The 24,117-nt window shown below is 37.2% G+C and overlaps 1 protein-coding gene across 4 annotated transcripts in view; it reads right to left on the bottom strand.

Moving 5' to 3' along the window:
- Nucleotides 1–24,117, bottom strand: part of kcnh1a (potassium voltage-gated channel, subfamily H (eag-related), member 1a) — a 119,286-nt gene that overhangs the window by 75,319 nt on the left and 19,850 nt on the right. For all 4 annotated transcript variants that reach the window (XM_062059568.1, XM_062059570.1, XM_062059569.1 and 1 more), the window contains 4 exons: nt 13,767–13,873; nt 13,526–13,654; nt 11,304–11,422; nt 5,435–5,827 (listed from right to left, as the gene is read on the bottom strand). In XM_062059568.1, coding sequence (XP_061915552.1) covers nt 5,435–5,827; nt 11,304–11,422; nt 13,526–13,654; nt 13,767–13,873 — 748 coding nt within the window. The remainder of the gene's footprint in view (nt 1–5,434; nt 5,828–11,303; nt 11,423–13,525; nt 13,655–13,766; nt 13,874–24,117) is intronic.

The following is a 24,117-nucleotide window of genomic DNA, read 5'->3' as shown; positions in this document are numbered from 1 at the left end:
TTTTTTTACTTGAAAAATGGTAGTTTGATTGTCCAGGACTATATGCTCTTACTTTTTTCCTAAAATTTGAACTCTGCTGCATAAAAAAGTGTACGGCTAATTTATGGATTTTTCTTGGCTGACTGCCATAATACAAATAGTTTTCAAACCAAACAAACAAGAAAACACACTGAAAATGTTTTATTTTTATAATACACAACATCTTTTGGATGAGTTTGCTCAATGCAGGTGCTGCAGAGTCCCTCCATTTAGAGCTTTTAACGGGAAGTAGAAGTGCCGTTCACTCTTTTAGCCGTCCATAGCGTTTTTACTCGTATGGATTCTTCATTCATACCTCCATGCAACGTTTGGTAAGTTTTACAATAGAACTAAAACAATTCATACTTACTAAACTGTCCCATGTGTGATGTCTGTAGGAGTGTTTTCATGCATATTTGTACATGCTATCGCAATGTAATCAAGCTAGTGTCGTTAGCATTAGCTAATATGCTAACACGTTCACGGGTGTCTATGTTAGTATTATTAACTTACAATGGTATTGTTTCAGTTTCGTAAATATACCAAAATGTCATCCTAGAGTTATTGAGTCTGTTTAGCTTTTTGACTCGGGAACCGCATTGTGTTAAAACCCTTTGGCCGGGTATATATATATATATATATATATATATATATATATATATATATATATATATATACATATATATGTATATATATATATATATATATATATATATATTCCTCGCACACTAATTGGCTAAAAGAGCACACACTTGCCGCGCGGTCGCCCAACACTGCGGTGCGAGCGCGATAATATCGACGGGAAGAAGCATTTTTAGACAATGTGATTTGCCTGAGCGGCTACAAGACACCGAGAGTAACAAGTGCAAGAAAATGGATTAGAAAGGACAGATTTTTTAAAATAATAAAATAAAACATTTTAAAAAACATGTTTTTTGTTTTGTTTTGTTTTTTTAACTTGGGACTTCCCGCGGGCCGTAGTTTGGGGAAATTTTAGCTGATTGGAGAGCTAGCTTCCGCAGCTAGTGGGTCCATGTCATTGACTTCTGTTTTGTTTGATTAGCCGTTTTACTGCCGTGTTGCAGACACTGTTTGGAAACAATTAAAGTATGTAAACAAACACACATTATTTCTGTATAAATAACTCATTTCACAACATATTTATTTGCGGTGCGGCTAATATATGAAAAAACTATTTATTTTTCCCAAAAAATGTAGTGGGTGCGGCATATATCTCAGTGCGCTCCATAGTCTGGAAAATACGGTACTAATACTATACTAAGTATAAATATTATCAACATCTGGATTGTACGCTACTTTACATTTAACTTTAGTTAGCTTCTTGTGTGTCCTTTTCCTTTGGTCCTCCAGTGATAATAGTACTTACAAAAATTGTGGTTTATTTGGCACCATTTTTGTGGTTTATTTGGCACCATTGTGGTGAGGGTTAGTATCTTGGAAGCGGCTTCGCACTGTGGATAGACGACGTGTTTGTTGCAGTTTTCTCTGAAATTGGAGCAGGTGTTGTGGCATGACACGCACACTCATGAATGTCACACACACATCTCCTGCATGTGTGTAACAAGGAATATGAGGATGTAATTGTGTCTCTTTCAGTACCATTTTTTGTCCAGCTGCGGTTAAAGAAGAGTTAAAAAAGGACGAAAAACGACACTCACGCATGTTTCTTTTTAAATGCCTAATAAAATCAGCTGCTCTAAGTAATCCGTCTTCTAACCTGGCATCGTTTACATCCGATGACCCCGCGGCCCTGACCACCTGTGCTCCTGATTGTTGAACTTGTCGTCAGCATCCCAGCTGCTGAAACACCGAAAGGCGAGAAAGGCTCAAAACGCTGCACGAGCAAATATGACACCTCGACACCGAGCTCCCTTTACAGCGTCTGATAACGCCTAGCACCGTCGGCGCTACCACAGAGCCCTCGAGAGTTGCCACACTCACACACACACACACACGCACACGCACGCACACGCGCGCACACACACACACACTGAATGCCAACACTGCATTTCACATTGCCACAGTAGAGCAACACACACACACACACACAAAGATGCACTGATATAATGAAAGTGCAGGACCCAGTGGCTCCATTCAATCAGTCGGTGTGTGTTAGCGTGTGTGTGTGTGTGTGTGTGTGTGTGTGTGTGTGTGTGTGTGTGTGTGTGTGTGTGTGTGTGTGTGTGTGTGTGTGTGTGTGTGTGTACAGTAAGTGTACAGTTCTCACAAAATAACTGGAGTTAGAAGCCAATAGCAGATGGACAGTGATTGTCAATTATTTCTGTTACACCCCCTCGAGGAAGAAGAAAACATTCCCCTCCCCCCACGACTATAAATAGTATCATTTGCATCTAAAATTGTTAGAAGTCCACCTCTGCATAACATTGTGTCCTTATTAAAGGCCTACTGAAATGATTTTTTTTTATTTAAACAGGGATAGCAGATCCATTCTATGTGTCATACTTGATCATTTCGCGATATTGCCATATTTTTGCTGAAAGGATTTAGTAGAGAACAACGACGATAAAGTTCGCAACTTTTGGTCACTGATAAAAAAAGCCTTGCCTGTACCGGAAGTAGCGTGACGTCGCAGGTTGAAAGGCTCCTCACATTTCCCCATTGTTTACACCAGCAGCGAGAGCGATTCGGACAGAGAAAGCAACGATTACCCCATTAATTTGAGCCAGGATGAAAGATTTGTGGATGAGGAACGTGAGAGTGAAGGACTAGAGTGCAGTGCAGGACGTATCTTTTTTTCACTCTGACCGTAACTTAGGTACAAGCTGGCTCATTGGATTCCACACTCTCTCCTTTTTCTATTGTGGATCACAGATTTGTATTTTAAACCACCTCGGATACTATATCCTCTTGAAAATGAGAGTCGAGAACGCGAAATGGACATTCACAGTGACTTTTATCTCCACGACAATACATCGGCGAAGCACTTTAGCTACGGAGCTAACGTGATAGCATCGGGCTTAACTGCAGATAGAAACAAAAGAAATAAACCCCTGACTGGAAGGATAGACAGAAGATCAACAATACTATTAAACCATGGACATGTAACTACACAGTTAATGCTTTCCAGCCTGGCGAAGCTTAACAATGCTGTTGCTAACGACGCCATTGAAGCTAACTTAGCAACGGGACCTCACAGAGCTATGCTAAAAACATTAGCGCTCCACCTATGCCAGCCAGCCCTCATCTGCTCATCAACACCCGTGCTCACCTGCGTTCCAGCGATCGACAGCGCGACAAAGGACTTCACCCGATCATCCGTGCGGTCGGCGGCTAGCGTCGGATAGCGCGTCTGCTATCCAAGTCAAAGTCCTCCTGGTTGTGTTGCTGCAGCCAGCCGCTAATACACCGATCCCACCTACAGCTTTCTTCTTTGCAGTCTTCATTGTTCATTAAACAAATTGCAAAAGATTCACCAACACAGATTTCCAGAATTGGAATTTTGCGATGAAAACCGAGCTTTTTGTATTGGATACAATGTGTCCCAATACTTCCGTTTCAACGATTGACGTCACGTGCATACGTCATCATACACAGACCTTTTCAACCGGAAGTTTAGCGGGAAATTTAAAATGTCACTTTATAAGTTAACCCGGCCGTATTGGCATGTGTTGCAATGTTAAGATGTCATCATTGATGTATAAACTATCAGACTGCGTGGTCGCTAGTAGTGGCTTTCAGTAGGCCTTTAACATAGAAGAAAACAAACAAAATTACAACAAAGAATCATTTTATTAACATCATTTTTTTAGTCTGCAACAGAAAAGATTTAAAGTGCATCAATTTGCGGAAAATAAAAAAAATCCCTATTTAAAAGGGGAACTGCGCTATTTTTTTAAATTTTAATTTTGTCATTCACAATATTTCTTTTTATGCATTCTAACAAGTAAATAAATGCGATAAAAAGTCGGCTTACAATTGAGTCGATGAGAGTAGCTCTATTCTGCCTTAAAAGAACATCCAAACACCTCAATTTAGTTTTTATATACATTATGTATATACATATATATACAGTACACACCTTCTCATTTCAATGCGTTTTCTTTATTTTCATGACTATTTACATTGTAGATTGTCCCTGAAGTCATCAAAACTATGACACCTGTGAAGTGAAAACCCTTTCAGGTGACTACCTCTTTAAGCTCATCGAGAGAATGCCAAGAGTGTGCAAAACAGTAATATACACCCCCCGCTACACCTTACCGCCCCAAACCCCGCTGCCCCCCAACCACGCCCACCTCAACCTCCTCATGCTCTCTCAGGGAGAGCATGTCCCAAATTCCAAGTTGCTGTTTTGAGGCATGTTGAAAAAAAAAAAGAATGCACTTTGTGACTTCAATAATAAATATGGCAGTGCCATGTCGGCACTTTTTTACATAACTTGAGTTGATTTATTTTGGAAAACTTTGTTACATTGTTTAATGCATCCAGCGGGGCTTCACAACAAAATTAGGCATAATAATGTGTTAATTCCACGACTGTATATATCGGTATCGGTTGATATCGGAATCGGTAATCAAGAGTTGGACAATATCGGATATCGGCAAAAAAGCCACTATCGGACATCTCTGTGAGATATAACAGGATAATAACATATATTCATCATTTGTTTTCAAAACGGTTACAAAAATTTGGGACCCCAAAAATGTATTGTTGGACCCCATATTTATGACTTGATGGGGTCCCTGATGGGAGTATTGGTGCGTGCAAAACAGCAGCAGGCGGCTGTGGCCTGCGGGCCGGTTCTAATACTAATCAAATATTGTCCCTTGACTCTGACACCCCTGGTCCGAGGTGAGTGGAGTGTGTGGATGGTGGAATCGGGTGAGAAATGTGGGAATTGTGCATGTTTGAAAATTGGCCCATTTATTTTCATTGGGCAAAATGTCCCAGCTCACGTTTTGATACTCCAACGGTTCTGACCGGATGAAAACTGTGGGCTTTGTTGGGCATTCACACAATAATGATGGATTACTCCACAATTAACATTTTGACAGCCCTAAAAAGTTTTTTACAAGTAAGATGGAGATGGTGTTGTTGTTGTTACCCATGATGCATTGCTTCTGTCAGCTTCTATTTAAGTATTTCTTGGTTACAGGGCATGTTTTGACACCCCAGTGTGTGTGTGTGTGTGTGTGTGTGTGTGTGTGTGTTGAATAATTGAAAGATATTTTGTCCAATTAAAGTGTGGCAATTATCTCAAAATGCAGAGCGAGCGCGCCTCAAATGGTGCTCATTAGACGTTTGTGTGCGCTAACAAACAAGATGAAGAAAGCGTTAGCGTGAGGGATGAAATGTTGCTTATTAAAAACGTGACGATGAATGCATCGCCATGCCAATCAAATTGTGCAAGACCAAAGAATGCGTGCCGCCTCACCTCGTCCACGTTTTCAAAGGCGTTGATGACGTCGTACGGCAGGCAGGAGAGAAGGTCGATGACGAACCAGGTCTTCAGGTAGTTCATGCGAATGAGCTTGGGGTCGGAGATGACCTCGCCGGCGGGGCCCACGAAGGTGGTGTGGAAGTTGAGGACGATGTCCACCAGGAAGATGACGTCCACGATGCTGTCCACCACCAGCCACGTCACGTTGTTCTGCTTGGTCTTGAAGGACACGTTGTAGGGCACCATGATGGCCGTGTAGAAGGTGAGGATGAGGATGACCCAGTCCCACGTGGTCTTGAAGAGGCAGTAGTGCAGGATGATGTGGGGCGGGGTCTTGGGGGTCTCCTGCTTGTACTGGGGGAGGATGTCGGAGCCCAGCTGCAACACCTGCAAACACGTTGGAAACAAAGACAACATTGCACTTGTCCTGTGCCACTAAAGTCCACAACCCCAACAAAAAGGGACCAAAACTTCAGCTGATCTTTCTCAAATGTATTGATTGTTTGTTTTGTTTTTAAGCCAAAGAATAAAATGTAATTACAATGACAGAACTACAACAGAAATGCGTCGATTAATACTAGGGGTGTCCCAATGTTTGCACTTCTTATATGATACCGACATTGCAGCTTTGACTATTGGCCGATGCCAAATCAATCCGATACGATATCAGCACATATTATTACTTATTTTGCAGTATGGATTGTTAAAAAAGGCTTTCCCATGTGATATGTTGTGATCATGTGGGCTCTGCCTGGACTATATACTATCTAGCACAGGGGTGTCCAAAGTGCGCCCAGGAGATCATTTTTTAACGGCCAGCGGCACAATCGTTAAAATTATAGTATTAGCATGTCAGCGTCTTGCTAATTTTGCAGGTATGTACTACAGATGTCCGATAATATCGGGCTGCCGATATTATCGGACGATAAATTCTTTAAAATGTAATATCGGAAATTATCGGTATCGGTTTCAAAAAGTAATATTTATGACTTTTTAAAACGCGGCTGTGTACACGGACGCAGGGAGAAGTACAGAGCGCCAATAAACCTTAAAGGCACTGCCTTTGCGTGCCGGCCCAGTCACATAATATCTACGGCTTTTCACACACACAAGTGAATGCATGCATACTTGGTCAACAGCCATACAGGTCACACTGAGGGTGACCTTATAAACAACTTTAACACTGTTACAAATATGCGCCACACTGTGAACCCACACCAAACAAGAATGACAAACACATTTCGGGAGAACATCCGCACCGTAACACAACATAAACAACAGAACAAATACCCTGAACCCCTTGCAGCACTAACTCTTCTGGGACGTTATAATATACACCCCCCGTCATTCCACGACTGTATATATCGGTATCGGTTGATATCGGAATCGGTAATTAAGAGTTGGACAATATTGTAATATCGGATATCGGCAAAAAAGCAATTATCGGACATCTCTAGTATGTACCTAAGCGTCAAATATTATGTTACTTGACAAATGATACCTGTTAGCATGCTTGCTTTTTTTTTTAGCAGCTTTTCTAGGTATATGTTTTAGTACTTAATGCATGCTAATGTTAGCAGGTTAACATTTAAAAAACAATTTCAGGTATACTTTTACAGTTAGAATTTTAGCATGCTAACATTAGCATGCTAGATTTCTTTAGCTAATTTAACAGGTATAAACCTCTGTGTCACATAAACTGTAAACATGCTATTGTCAGTATGTTAGCATGATACCGCTAGCATACTAGCTTTTTTTTTTAGCTTATTTCGCTTATATTTTTTGTTAATTGATCCTATCTCGTGCTGATTGTTAGCATTTCAGTTCGGCTTTGGCTCTTCACCATTCACAAGAAACTTCAAACGAAATTGAATTTTCTGGTTTTAAAGGTAAAAACTACCAAAATGGCTACCGCATCCTTTGATTTGTCAGTCTGTGGCCCTTAGTGGAAAAAGTCTGGGCACCCCTGATCTAGTTGTTATATCACATACTCTCATTTGCAAGTATGTATTCATTTCAGTTTGTCCTAGGTGCGTTGCTGTAGTCAGGAAGTAGTCTTTGCCATTTAGTTGAATGCACAGGTCTTGTTTTTTGTTGAACTCTATAAAGTGTTTATCCTGTAAGTATTGTTAAAATTAAAGCCTTTTTTTTTTAGATATGTGCATACTACCTATAACTATTTGGCTGTTCTAGTTTTTATTTTCATTTATTTCTTTATTATCTTTTTTATTTATTAAATTTTTTTGTTGGTACACTGTAGCACTTTGAGATTGTTTACTCAATATAAAGTGCTTTATACAAATAAAATCTATTATTATTATTGTACTTATTCCACACCAGCTGTTTGACTGTAATGTGCTTTCTAGTTAGAGTTTTCATTACCAAAGTTGGAGGTGTTAAAATCCTCATGTAAAATTGTTAATGCTAACTGATAACATGTATACGGCACATCCAATGTAAATTAGCATCATGCTAATAGATTTGTTTTAATGCATTTATTTTATGTTGTAATGTTATTTTGTATCTCGTGTACATTGACATACTTTATTTCTGGATCTTCAGTGTATTGAAGTAAAGTCTGCAAAGCGAGCAAGAAGAGACTTTAGCGAGAGCAAAACAGACGGTCTTATGGGACCTTTAGATGCAGACTGATGTAATCCCACACTTTTTTTTTTGCTGAGACCGATTATAATTAAAGGCCTACTGAAATTATTTTTTTTATTCAAACGGGAATAGCAGATCCATTCTATGTGTCATACTTGATCATTTCGCGATATTGCCATATTTTTGCTGAAAGGATTTAGTAGAGAAAATCGACGATAAAGTTTGCAACTTTTGCTCGCTGATAAAAAAAAGCCTTGCCTGTAGCGGAAGTAGCGTGACGTCACAGGAGCTAGTATTCCTCACAATTCCCCGTTGTTTACAATGGAGCGAGAGATTCGGAGCGACAAAGCGACGATTACCCCATTAATTTGAGCTAGGATGAAAGATTCGTAGATGAGGAACGTTACAGTGAAGGACTTGAGAGGCAGTGCAGGACGTATCTTTTTTCGCTCTGACCGTAACTTAGGTACAAGCTGGCTCATTGGATTCCACACTCTCTCATTTTTCTATTGTGGATCACGGATTTGTATTTTAAACCACCTGGGATACTATATCCTCTTGAAAATGAGAGTCGAGAACGCGAAATGGACGTTTAAAGTGACTTTTATCTCCACGACAATACATCGGTGACACACTTAGCTACTGAGCTAACGTGATAGCATCGTTCTCAAATGAAGATAGAAACAAAAGAAATAAACCCCTGACTGGAAGGATAGACAGAAGATCAACAATACTATTAAACCATGTACATGTAACTACCCGGTTAAAAATTCTCAGCCTGGTAAGGCTTAACAATGCTGTTGCTAACGACGCTAAGGCTAATTTAGCAACTTAGCAACCGGACCTCACAGAACTATGCTAAAAACATTAGCGCTCCACCTACGCCAGCCAGCCCTCATCTTCCCATCAACAGCCGTGCTCACCTGCGTTCCAGCGATCAACGGCGCGACGAAGGACTTCATCCGTGGGTTTGGCGGCAAGCATCGGCTAGGCGTAGTAAGTAGTCCTTGTTGTGTTGCTGTAAGTATTGTACTTAGCTGCTAATACACCGATCGATCCCACCTACAACGTTCTTCTTTGCAGTCTCCATTGTTCATTAAACAAATTACAAAAGATTCACCAACACAGATGTCCACAATACTGTGGAATTTTGTCGAAGAAAACCAGAGGTTTTTGTATCGGGTCGATGGGGTCCAACCACTTCCGTGGATTTTGTGACGTCACGCGCATAAATCATATCCAAAGGAGTTTTTCAACCGGAAGTGTGGCGGGAATTTTAAAATGTCACTTTATAAGTTAACCCGGCCGTATTGGCATGTGTTGCAATGTTAAGATGTCATCATTGATATATAAACTATCAGACTGCGGGGTTGGTAGTAGTGGCTTTCAGTAGGCCTTTCATGCTCTATTTAATTAACCGAGTCTCCTATTGGTGCTGGTCTACAAAAATCTATGTCAAATGATCCATGTTGTGCTAATGGTGCACCCCTGGCGGAGATTGTTCCATGTACAATATAAATTGTGTTGGTTTCATATGGAGGTTAATTTGTGTCTTTATTACGAAACCTTTTTTTTTATCACTGAATTTATGAAACTGAATTTTTTGCGTTTGAATTTTGTGAACTTAATTTTTTTTTACATTAAATAATATCAATTTCACTGAAAAAAATGCAGCGTTTTACAATTCAGTGTCTAAACAATTAGTGTAAAAAATATATTTCGAATACAGCATAAAATAATTCAGTGTCTAAAAATGTTGTGTGAAAACAAATTGTGTAAAAAAATTCAGTGTCTAAAAATTGAGTGTAAAAAAAAAAAATTCACTGTAAAAATGTTTTTTTAAATCAGTGTATAGAAAAAATCAGTGTAAAAAAATTCAGCGTAAAAAAATCAGTATACAAAAATTCAATGTAAAAAAATCAGTGCTGAAAAATTCAGTGTCGAAAAAGCTGCTGCTTCAAAAAGCAACACTCACTTCCAGTAAGTTAAGACTGAGTGTCTAAAAATTTAGTGTAAAAAATTTTTTTTTAAATAAAAATTATTCAGCATAAAAGAATTCAGTGTCCAAAAATTATGTGAAAATTCTGTGTAAAAGAATTCAGTGTCTAAAAATTTAGTGTAAAAAAAAAAATTCAGTGTAAAAAGAAAATCTAATAAATCAGTGTATATAAATTCAGTTAAAAAAAATTCTGCATAAAAAAAATCAGTATATAAAAATTCAATGTAAAAAAATCAGTGCTGAAAAATTCAGTGTCGAAAAATTTGCTGCTTCAAAAAGCAACACTCACTTCCGGTAAGTTAAGACTGAGTGTCTAAAAATTTAGTGTAAAAAAAATTATAATTAATTCAGTATAAAAAAATTCAGTGTCGAAAAAATGTCTTGTAAAAAAATGTTTCTAAAAATTCAGTGTATAAAAAATCAGTGTAAAAAAAAATCAGTATCTAAAAATTCAATGTAAAAAAAAGCAGTGCTGAAAAATTCAGTGTCGAAAAATGTGCTGCTTCAAAAAGCAACACTCACTTCAGGTAAGTTAAGACTGAGTGTCTAAAAATGTTGTGTAAAAAATGAATAACAATTATTTCAGTATAAAATAATTCAGTGTCCAAAAATTTTGCGTGAAAAAAAATTCAGTGTAAAAAAAATTCAGTGTCTAAAAATGTAGTGTAAAAAAAAAAAATCAGTGTCGAAAAATTCAGTGTACAAAAAATTAAAAAATTCTGTGTATAAAAAAATCAATATATAAAAATTCAATGTAAAAAAAATCAGAGCTGAAAAATGCAGTGCTGAAAAATGTGCTGCTTCAAAAAGCAACACTCACTTCCGGTAAGTTAAGACTGAAGCAATCGATCCTGCCTCAGAACCAGCCAATGAGGTGTCAAGTTTAATGTCATGTGACACAGGTTTTGCAAAACAGCATAAAAAAAGACGGTTAACTGGGGCAGCTTGGCATAATACAACATAATAAGCACTGGATATTTTCAAACAATAGAAATTATTCCAATGGTTGGAAGTGAGTCTTGCTTTTTCAAGCAGCACATTTTTCAACACTGAATTGTTTTTTACACTGAATTTTTTCAACTCATTTTTATACACTGAATTTTAAAACACTGATTTTTTTTTGCAATGAAATTGTCAGCATAATTTGATGTAAGAAGATTCAGTTCACAAAATTCAAACGCAAAAAAATCAGTTAGATAAATTCAGTGTCAAGAAAAAAGCTTTTGTTATAAAGACACATATTACCCTCCATAGTCTCACCTCTGCTAGTCGCGAGTGCTTGTGGACGTTCTCTCCTTTGTGTACCGTCGGCTGAAGCTGCTGCAAGACGCCTCTGCTGCTGGTCAGCGCTCGGGTGAGTCGGGCGAACTTCCCCCATCCTGCACGCCGCCAACACAGGCAAGCGTCAGTACCATTACATTGTGTAGGGGCGACAACCCACACACGCCACAAATACATCCGGACATTATAACGGGGTCTGTGAATGGAGCTTGTTGCCACAACTTCGTACAGTAGATGGCAACATTTTAACACACATCAAAAGCACCTGATCTGCCAGAGAATAAAAAGAGGTGGCAGGAGGGAACAGTGTTGCAAGGCTAGCTTCGGACTCGTCTAGATTCTCTTTTTCACAAAAGCAACTAGCAACAAATGTAGCGATTCATCTTGTGGCAAATGTAATATTCTAGTAATCTCTTGTCTACTGCAATTTATGTTGTATTGCTTCTCTTCGCTGCATTGGCCTGTTTTTGTCTAAAGAGAAGACATTTTTTAGCCCCCTGCTGAATTCCTCAGGCCCTACAGAGATGCCTGTACTTGGTTTTTCATACACCCTAACCCACACATCCCAAGAATATGAAACAAGGACTGTTGTGATACTGGAGATCGCTCATTTACATTGTATTTATCTTTTCATCAAAAGGTTACTCTCCAAATGGGTTTCTTTTGTGATTGATGCTGTATTACTGCCATATCCCGAGATTTAACCAAAACATTCCTGTCTTTGCTAATATCACAATCAGATAACGTCTGTCTTTTGCTCATTCTCCTTACTCCCTCAGTCTTCATGCTCCTAAAGCGGGAAAAAAGATCTGCATGTTTTTTTGGTCTTTATCTGGCTCTCTCTACTTTTCTCAGTTAGCAGCGTAGACTTGCTTCTCTGTAACATGTATGTCTTGAGATCAACAAGTAAAATTAGGTCCTGACGTTGAGCAACTCAAACATAACATTGAAACAACATGCTTTTTGACAACGTTTAATCAGTGTTGGGTTCTGACGTTAATTTGACAATTGAATTTTGGTGATTTCCCAACCAATATTCTACAACACAAATACAAAAGTCTCAAACAACGTTGAGACCACATACTTTTTGACGTTAATTCAAGTGTCAAAAGCAGTTATTTTTAGGTTTAAACAAGTGGTTCTCCAACTTCTTTAACCAAGTACCACCTCAGAAAACACCATAATGGCTAACATTAAAATACAGTAGCATAGTAGGGCTAAGTATGCATTAAAAACAAGGCAGATGTTTTATTTAACAAGAATAATGTATGTAATATTTTTGGCAGCTATTACATTACATAAAGTTTGAACAGTAACACTGTGTTTGAATATAGGAAAATAAAACACTGTACTTTAATCAAGTGTTTTTTTGGCGTACCACTAGATGGAGGGAGCCCGCGTACCACAGTTTGAGAATCCCTAATTTAATGTTAATAAAGATTGGGGACTGTCAAAACGATTAAAGTATTTAATTTGCCATTAATCACGGTTTGTTCATAGTCAACTCAAAATTAATCGAGATTAATCGCAGAGAAATATATTTTTTTGTCATTAATAAGTTCACCCGAGAGAGATCATTTTCAAGTTTTAATACCATGACTGCACAATTAGTTTGCTTTAATAAAATGATCTTGTAGTTAACACGTTATCATGGCATTAACTTTGACAGCCCTAATAAAGATACAATGTTATGCGGAGGTGTACTTACAACTATTTTATAGACTAATGATACTATTTATAGTTGCGGCGGAGAGTGGGGGGACGGGGGGGGCATGACATGTTTTTCTTTTCCTAGGGGGCGTACCAGAAAATAATAGACAAGCACTGATTAATCTTATCTTTAAAAAGCCAAAAAACTGCGGTAAAATAAGTTTTTTTTGCACTTGTTTTGAAAAGTTAGTTCCAACCAAATTAAGTCAATAATAATTTATTTAGTGCATGTGGGGCTTTAGGGTGGGGTGGTAACCCTGCAGGAGTCTAATCATTTTAAATAAGTGGTATAAAAGAGCAAAATTGAGCCACAAAGAAAACATTTAGAGCTGACCCTGTCAACAGTGTTGATAAAAATGCAAATTAGACAATAGAATTTAGTCCTGTGGGAAAAACACTGTTGTGACTTTCACACTTCATTGCTACTCTTGTAGAGTTCATTCACAAAATACAATTATTTATTTTTTTACATCTCTTCTCCCGCTACCGACCTTTGGAAGAGTCGTCCTCAATGGGCTGCTTGAAGGCCGTGATGTCACTGAAGGTGCAAAGGAACAAGACCACCTTCTCCTGCTCGTTCCGAATCGGTGCGATCTTCACAAAGAACCAAACAGGCGTCCCTAGAAGTGCACCAGACACAAGAAGTTTCTCTCTCGAGGCCACATGAAGCCTTCCTGCAGCAACACCCCACTGTCCAAGTCGGAACGTCGAGAAGAAGAAGAAGCCACTTACTGTTCTTCTTGTACATCAGTATTTCAAAGGAGTTCATCTCGTAATTCTCAAATGTCAGTCGCACTTTTTCCGTCGTGTCCTTGTCTGTGAGCTCGCCATACATGAAGCTGCATACACACGGAGGGGAAATAGCGCTTTTAATATTTGATGTGCAGACATTAGAGGTTCATTGGAAAGGCAGGCTGCCTGAAGGTGTCAATATTTGCACGCCTCAGCTAATGTTGGCTCAAATATTCTGTTGTTGAGTTATCATACTTTCTACTGACTCATGTGCTTTAATGCATTTTTTATACTCTAATATTCATTCAATATTTATTTCTATATAACAACTCTGTCCAAAAAATTTTTTATTTTCCCCGTTTTTTTACTCAGTGTTTTTGTCCTCAGGTTAGAAATGCGTAGATTTATATACAGTATTTATTTATTTAACTCTAACAAACATTTTTTATTTTCATGGAAGAAGAAAAAATACAAAATTGTCATTATTTTAAGACCGAAGAGCTACAAAAATGGTGTTTCTTATTTTGGAAAAGAAAAAATATATATACACTACCGTTCAAAAGTTTGGGGTCACCCAAACAATTTAGTGGAATAGCCTTCATTTCTAAGAACAAGAATAGACTGTCGCGTTTCAGATGAAAGTTCTTTTTTTCTGGCCATTTTTAGCATTTAATTGACCCCACAAATGTGATGCTCCAGAAAGTCAATCTGCTCAAAGGAAGGTCAGTTTTGTAGCTTCTGTAACGAGTTAAAGTGTTTTCAGATGTGTGAACATGATTGCACAAGGGTTTTCTAATCATCAATTAGTCTTCTGAGCCAATGAGCAAACACATTGTACCATTAGAACACTGGAGTGATAGTTGCTGGAAATGGGCCTCTATACACCTATGTAGATATTGCACCAAAAACCAGACATTTGCAGCTAGAATAGTCATTTACCACATTAGCAATGTATAGAGTGTACTTCTTTAAAGTTAAGACTAGTTTAAAGTTATCTTCTTTGAAAAATAAGGACATTTTAATGTGACCCCAAACTTTTGAACGGTAGTGTATATTTAGATTTTTTTTTTTTTTTTAAACAGTAAAATGTATTTAGTTTGTTTTTTTTCCAGATGAGAAAAGTGTTATGTTGAAATTGTTACTAATATTGATACTGTTGTTGATAATATTCATTTTTGTTTCACTACTTTTAGATTGTTCTGTGTCATGTTTGTGTGTCCTCTCAATTGCTCTGTTTATTGCTATTCTGAATGTTGCTGGGTCGGGTTTAGTTTTGGAATTGGATTGCATTATTATGGTATTGCTGTGTATTATTTTGTTGGATTGATTAAAAATAAATAAATATATAAAAGAAAAGAAAAAAAAAGTGGAGACTTATTTATGTTAGTAAACTAAGTATCTATTTATTGTAATCTAACAAATAATTTATTTATGTAATAAAATAAATAAATACATTTTTATCATTTTAAGGTTGATGATCTATTCTACAAGAAATAATGTTTGTTTTTTCTGCATTTAGATTTAAAAAAACATTTAAATTGTGTCCAAACAAAAAAAAGCATTAAATTATATTTTTTCAGATAAGAAAAGTACAAATTAATTTATACACTATATATTTATTTATTGAAATCAAACAATTTATTTTATGTGATAAAAAAACAAAATTTGTATCATTTTAAGGCTGAATATACTGAGAATTAGATATTTTTAAGTGTTCTTTCTTAACCCATAGTCATGTTTAAAGCAGCTAATATTTTCCCATGTGAACTCTTTGGGTTTTTCTTCTTATGTCCGCGAGTAAACTCTTTTGTTTTGTCTTAAGGGCTCCTGTTTGTCGGCTCATAGAGCTGATTTGGCCAGTTTCTTATCTGTTTTTAAGTAGCAGCTGGGCGGGAGGGGCTGCTGTCGCTCTACATAAACTGACTCTTTTTGTTTGAATTTAGACCTCGCTTGCTGATGCTATAGTTGCATTGTAAGGGCTGGTCTCCTGAAGCTTCAGTAAAACTTGGTATTGTACCATTCTGTCTCTGGGGTCCTTTTTACTCAACATATAAATAATCCAAAAGAATTTGGGATTGACCAGTGTTTTATTCCCAGAGAGAAAGAATGGTCGCGCGCAACAATATCTACAATAATTTATGTGTTTCCTACATTTAGTTAAGACATAAAACAATATTTAGTTTGTTTTCAATGCCCAAAAGCAGTAAAAAAGATATATATTTTTTCCAGATAAGAAAAGTGGAGATGTACTGTATTTATGTACGTACCCCATGTATTTATTTATTTAAATCTAACAAACATTTTTTTCATGTAATAAAAAAACTACATTAGGTTTATAATTTTTAAACAGAAGAGCTACAAAAAATTAGTTTTTATACAAACAACAATAAAACAATATTTCGATTTTTTTAAGTCTGGATTTTTTAATCCAAAAAACAAAACAAAATACTTCATTTCCAAATAAGAAAAAAGGAAACGTTTGTATGTATGTATTTATTCATCAAAATGTAGCAAAAAAAAATTTTTTGTAAAATTTTTTCTTTTTTTACTTTTTTTTCCTATTTATGGAATAATTTAGATTTTTTTTTCAACCCACAATTAACAGCATTTTTGGTTGGTTTTTCAAAAATGTTAAATTGTGCCTGAAAAACAATTTAATCTGAAAAACAATCTTAACAATCAATCAATTATGAAGATTTTTTATTTCTTTTGTTCACAAAATAAAAATGTGTCTTTTTTCCGAACTGAAATCTAAGAAAAACAAATACTTTTTTGTTGAGTGACTGTATTTTAGTATATTTGGATAAAAACAGCCTTCTACGATTATATAGTATTAGGGGAAAAACTGAAACATTTGTATATATATATAAAAAAAAAAGAAATCAGGTTCAAACCTGCAAACAATAAAAAAAAAATGATTATTGCAGTTAAGGACATTTTAAAAAAGCTCTAAAATGAGGCCTCATTCCTCACTTTTCAGGAGCTCGATTGCCTCATCAGTTATTTAGCAGACATAGATGAGAATTTATAGTCCTTGTTTAAAATGGAAGCGTGAAAGAACCCGTTGTTAGATCTTTGAATGGATCTGTGTGCACACACACTTGATGTAAATAAAAGTGTCTTCCAAAATAAAAACCGAAAGTTAAAGTCATTAATGAGGCTCCATTGCCAACGCAAGCAGGCGAAGGTTTTTCTTCTTCAAAGACAATCCCTCAAATGACTTTCTAGTCGTGTGTGAGACACGTCCCTGCAGACTTGTCCAGCTGGACCGTGACACGCTGCAGAAATCTTTGATGGTCTTATCCAGAGCTGAGGAAGGCTCTGATATTGCATTTAAACACACCCAGGGACTTGCTGTAAGCATGTATTCATGCTTTTCGCCATCTTCTAAAACATCAATCAGACTTTTAGAATAAAGCTGCTGTCCACACATGGCGAGTTGGGCATTAAAAGTGTTCAAGTGTTGGAAAGAATAAACCAGATTAGCCAAATGAAACTAATCTTGTATTGTTTTCAAGGTGCTAGGTAAATGCTAATGCTAGCCCACAAAAAAAAAAAAATCACAATTAAAACGCTACTCTTAAGAGACATTGTTTAGAAACATGACTATTGTACAAATAAATATTTGTATTTTCTTTTAATTTAGCCAAACATTGCTTAGTAGTAGCGCTAAATTGATAAGGCGTTCTCCCGAGCTAAATGCTAATTAAAGCTTTCCACCTTCATTTAAAGTCTGCAGTTTAAACAAACTGTACATAAAAAAGAGAGCTAAACATGACTTGTTTACAAAAGAAGACATATTGTTTAAATTAAATTGGTTGTTTTTGTTTAATTGTACTAGTCAGTCAGAATCGGTCAGATTATTAGTCATGGTCATTGCAGTCATGGGTAGGTCTACGTGTCAATCACTATACACATGCTGCAGTAATTGAGAGGTCTACATGTCAATCCCTATACACATGATACAGTCATGGGTAGGTCTACATTTCAATCACTATAAACAAGCTACAGTCATTGGTAGATCAACATGTCAATCACTATATGCATGCATCAGTCAGATTGCTAGTCATGGTCATTGCAGTCATGGGTCGGTCTACGTGTCAATCACTATACACATGCTGCAGTAATTGAGAGGTCTACATGTCAATCCCTATACACATGATACAGTCATGGGTAGGTCTACATTTCAATCACTATAAACAAGCTACAGTCATTGGTAGATCAACATGTCAATCACTATATGCATGCATCAGTCAGATTGCTAATCATGGTCATTGCAGTCATGGGTCGGTCTACGTGTCAATCACTATACATATGCTGCAGTCATTTGGAGGTCTACATGTCAATCATACACATGCTGCAGTCATTGGTAGGTCTACATTTCAATAACTATAAACAAGCTACAGTCATTGGTAGGTCTACATGTCAATCACTATATGCATGCATTGGTTAGATTTTTAGTTGTGGTCATTGCTGTCATGGGTAGGCCTATGTGTCAATCACTTACACATGATACAGTCGGGGCAGGTCTACATGTCAATCACTATACACAAGATACAGTCATGAAAAGGGCTACATGTCAATCACTATAAACAAGCTACAGGTAGGTCAACATGTCAATCACTATATGCATGCATCAGTCAGATTGTTAGTCATGGTCATTGCAGTCATGGGTAGGTCTACGTGTCAACTACTACACACATGCTGCAGTCATTGGTAGGTCTACATTTCAATCACTTTATGCTTGCTGCAGTCATTGGGAGGTCTACATGTCAATCATTATACCCATGATACAGTCATTGGTAGGTCTACGTGGTAATCACTGTACGCATGCTGCAGTTATTGGTAGGCCTACATATCAATCACTATACGCTTGCTGCAGTCATTGGTAGGTCAACATTTCAATAACTATAAACAAGCTACAGGTCATTGGTAGGTCGACATGTCAATCACTATATGCATGCATTGGTTAGATTTTTAGTTGTGGTCATTGCTGTCATGGGTAGGCCTATGTGTCAATCACTATATACATGCTGCAGTCATTGGGAGGTCTACATGTCAATCATTATACACACGATACAGTCATGGGTAGGTCTACATGTCAATCACTATACACTTTCTGCAATTATTGATAGGTCTACATGTCAATCACTATACGCTTGCTGCAGTTATTGGTAGGCCTACATGTCAATCACTACGCTTGCTGCAGTCATTGGTAGGTCCACATTTCATTAACAAGCCACAGTCATTGGTAGGTCTACATGTCAATCACTATATGCATGCATTGGTCAGATTTTTAGTTGTGGTCATTGCAGTCATGGGTAAGTCTACGTGTCAATCACTGTACACATGCTGCAGTCATTGGGAAGTCTACATGTCAATCATTATTCACAGGATAAAGTCATGGGTAGGTCTACTTGGCAATCACTATACACATGCTGCAGTCATTTGGAGGTCTACATGTAAATCATTATACACATGCTGCAGTCATTGGTAGGTCTACATTTCAATAACTAAAAACAAGCTACAGGCATTGGAGGTCTACATGTCAATCACTATGTGCATGCATTGGTCAGATTTTTAGTTGTGGTCATTACTGTCATGGGTAGGCCTATGTGTCAATCACCATATACATGCTGCAGTCATTGGGAGGTCTACATGTCAATCATTATACACATGATACAGTCATGGGTAGGTCTACATGTCAATCACTATACGCTTGCTGCAGTTATTGGTAGGTCTACATGTCAATCACTATACGCTTGCTGCAGTTATTGGTAGGTCTACATGTCAATCACTATACGCTTTCTGCAGTTATTGGTAGGTCTACACGTCAATCACTATGCTTGCTGCAGTCATTGGTAGGTCCACATTTCATTAACAAGCCAGTCATTGGTAGGTCTACATGTCAATCACTATATGCATGCATTGGTCAGATTTTTAGTCGTGGTCATTGCAGTCATGGGTAGGTAGGGATGATGTTTGATAAGAAATTATCGAGTTCGAGTCTATTATCGAATCCTCTTATCGAACCGATTCCTTATGGATTCTCTTATGGAGTCCAGATGGGTTGTTGTATATGGAAAAAAACACACACTATTTGGTTTAACAAAAGCTCATTTTATTAAAAAAGAAAACAATTTAATCTAAAAAATAAATAAATATTGACTGTTGCCCCCCTAAAAAAATAAAATAAATAAATATTGACTGTTGTTACCCAAAGTATATTAAGTGGGATTTTTCAGAAAAACAAATATATAAGGTAACACAAAAACAAGCTGTCTCTGTGATCACTATAGGTGTATAAATAATAATATAGTGTTAAATAAAATCAGTCCCTTGGGCACAAAACTGAAAATAATACAGCTCTCCAAAAAGTGCACTTCTGCTGCTATTGGAACATAACTGTTTGTTATGATGCTTTGACATTTTTGCACTTTATTTCTTTATTGAAAGAAAATTCTATGAAGAGAAAAGTTGTTTGCAAATGTGGTTACAATGCTAATAAATGAAAAGTTAAAGCTAAAAAAAGAAATACACTTTATTGAGTTAACATTATTTCTTTATAGGGGAAAGATGTTATGAGCTAGGGAATATAACAACTACACTACCCATCATGCAACGGGAGTGACGAGCATGCGCGGTCACCCCGAAAAGTGTTGCATGTTGCCACGCTGTGAAAGTAAACGTCAAGAACTCAGCCAACACGCCTCGTCTGCATTATTTATAATTAGACAGACAACACATATACAGTGTGATTTTGTTTTGTTTACAAGGAAAGAAAACCAAAAGTTGAAAAAGGGAGATATGTTGTATATATATGTATGTGCTGCAGTGTTGTATATATATGTATGTGCTGCAGTGTTGTATATATATGTATGTGCTGCGGTTGCATTAAGAACGTTGCGACAGCTGCCGTAAAGGAGGTGCGTTGCTAGCCTGGTTGCTATGTTTCCGGTGGGTCGTAGAAGTGTTCTTCATGTGTTTGTACCCTGCTCAAATCTCCCAGTAAAGTTATTCATTGGATTATACCTTTTGTTTTGAACTTTATTACACCTTGGAGCACTTTTTCCCGTCCATTTTGGTCGGGGTTGGGGGGGGCGTGGTTGGGGGTGGGGGCGTGGTTATTTACAGCTAGAATTCACCAACTCGAGTATTTCATACATACATACATACATACATACATACATATATATATATATATATATATATATATATATATATATATATATATATATATATATATATATATATATATATATATATATATATATACACATACATATATATATATATATATATATATATATATATATATATATATATATATATATACATACATATATATATATATATATATATATATATATATATATACATATATATATATATATATATATATATATATATATATATATATATATATACATACATACATACATATATATATATATACATACATATATATATATATATATATATATATATATATATATATATATATATATATATATATATATATGAAATACTTGACTTTCAGTGAATTCTAGCTATATATACATATATATATATATATATATATATATATATATATATATATATATATATATATATATATATATATATATATATATATATATATATATATATATATATATATATGTATGAAATACTTGACTTTCAGTGAATTCTAGCTATATATATATATATTTATTTATTTTATTTACATAAAAGAAATACTTGAATTTCAGTGATCCGGTGGCTAACCATTAGATGGCAGTATTGTCCTGTTTAACTTCTCCGTTCATGAATGAGTATATCATTTCGGCCACCGTGTTCAATGGAGAAGTCTGTTCTACATATTTACAGGCAACATACACCTTCCCTTTCGAACTGTCCTGGATGAACTGAAATTCTTGTTTCCATTTGTTTGAATTCGTTAGGCAAGCTGTTTCTATTGCGTGAGAACAGGCTGTCCCCACTCAGTCTCAGGTCCGCATTGAGCTGGAGGGGGCGTGGCCTCCAGCTCCGGCTGAATACCGGGAGTTTGTCGGGAGAAAATCTCTGCCGGGAGGTTGTCGGGAGAGGCGCTGAATACCGGGATTCTCCCGCTAAAAACGGGAGGGATGGCAAGTATGACAATATGTCTGGGTGGGGGTCCTGCTTTGGAAATCATTTGTACCCCTTTCAGAGATTACATTTAGTTCCCCTTAAACATCCTCATGTTGCACAATGAAATGTAAGTGTGTGCATTCCTGTAACATTCTCTAGTAACAGCATTTCATGATTAATATAAATAAATTAACATTAATAATAAATGACAGTAGAATAAGCACACGTATGACTGAGGAGTCAAAGTATAACTTTGTGTGGTGTTTGAGTTGTCCGACTTTTTGTGTGGCCATAAACGCACCAGTGGCTTAGTGGTATGCGTGTTGGTGACAGATGACAAGTTGGTTTTGGCCTGGTTTGTACGGCAGAAAATGACTAGTTTTTCGAGATAGAAGTTTTTTACTCATGTTTTTGGTGTGGTTATGTCCGAATATAAACAGTTTTGCTCAATAAAGTGATGGATATAATTCCTGTCCTCGAAGCATCTCGATAGACGTTACAATAATTGAACGGTGTTCAATTGAACGGTGTTGACGAACACCGTTAGGGCCGCTTGTTGTCACTGTCACTCAGAGTTGCATTGCAAAATTACACAGAATAAATGTGTTTATTTTGTTTAGAATTCAGATGTGATTTGATTTGGTGCGCGGCATATATTTGCTGTGCGTAGAGGACGCTTGAGCAGTGCGCAATTGCGCAGGCGCGCACCTTAGAGGGAACGTTGCTTGGGAGGTCTACATGTCAATCATTATTCACAGGATAAAGTCATGGGTAGGTCTACGTGTCAATCACTATACACATGCTGCAGTCATTAGTAGGTCAACATGTCAATCACTAAATGCATGCATCGGTCAGATTGTTAGTCATGGTCATTGCAGTCATAGGTAGGTCAATTATTATTAAACAGTTCTCTAACTCTTTAAGGCATGTAATTATAAGCAGTATGACAAAAGCGTGAGCAGAGGAATCTTTATCTCTCAGTCTCTAGAAGGGAAATCAATCAAACGTATTAATTTCCAGCCAAAGGACAAGTTCTTAGTGTCTGCAGCTGAACTAATGGATTAGCCGGTGGATGTGAAGAAAGAAGCGCCACATGCTCAATGTAAAGATTTGCCTTTGTAAAATCAAAGTGCAGCAATGAGGCGCACGTAACCTGCTGATGAAAGATGCAGGGCGCACAGTGGAAGTCTACCGCCCCCAGGCTGGTGACGTAGCATGAGGGGGTTCATTGTGCACTCGTCCCCTGGAGACCTTGAATCCGTCTGCTCCTTTCCCCTCCCTAAACGGAGACTGCTCGGGGAGTTTGGTGTGGCGCTAAATTTAAGTGGCGGTTTTGTGCGCTGCGGTGCCACACACCAACAATAGTATCGTTGGAAACGACAGTGGCTTCTCAGGACGTGTGTTGTGTTGCTTTTGACGAGCGTGCCAGTAAAGCTGTGATTTAATAGGATCACATCAAAACAGTCGCGTCTGCTCTGCCAGATTTGCAAATGGTGTGAGATTTCTTGTGTTGTCATCGGTGCTGTTTTGTCACAGCCAGCACTGCTGATTTACACCCTCTGGTCCTGAAGCATAAGCTTCACAACACTTGCCAATACCAACACTAAACACTGTGTGTGTGTGTGTGTGTTCATTTATTTTAGGTTTATTTTTAGTTTGTGTGGAGAAAAAATACCTTAAACCCCCTCACCGTATTTCACATAACAATATTCCCTTTTTCTGTCCTATTGAGAGGCTGTGCCATATTTTGTAAAACAAAGTGATTTTCCTCACAATACTGCAAGGTAATAAATTAAAGGGCCCAGTAATACTGACAACACTGGAACTTATGTCATACTTTTGGACCTAAAATGATGCCCCAAAAAGGCTTGTTTTCTAACGAGTTTCAGCACATTTTGGAACGCCGGCGTTTAGCTCTAAAATGTGGGCGGGGCCTGCATCAGCCTGCTGAAGTCACTTACGGAAGGCGGGAGGCGATTTCATATTGCATAGTAAGGGCCTGATTTACTCAAATCCAAACACCACGCGGTAAACAGCCTGTGCAATCTATTAAATACCGTGTACTATCAGTGAGTGTGTTGCGTGCGATTTACTAAGACTGCACGTGCAATTGAAAAGTGGTGCAGACCGCCTTATTTAAATGAGGATTTTGCGTGGACTATGAAGCTTTCACCATGGAAACACTCATTTACTGCACATTCACGTTATGTGGCGTTTTGCTATGTTTTCAAACACGCCG

Source organism: Entelurus aequoreus, linkage group LG09 (assembly GCF_033978785.1).
Source record: "Entelurus aequoreus isolate RoL-2023_Sb linkage group LG09, RoL_Eaeq_v1.1, whole genome shotgun sequence".
Lineage (NCBI taxonomy): Eukaryota > Metazoa > Chordata > Actinopteri > Syngnathiformes > Syngnathidae > Entelurus > Entelurus aequoreus.
This window is presented reverse-complemented; position numbering and strand designations above follow the sequence as displayed.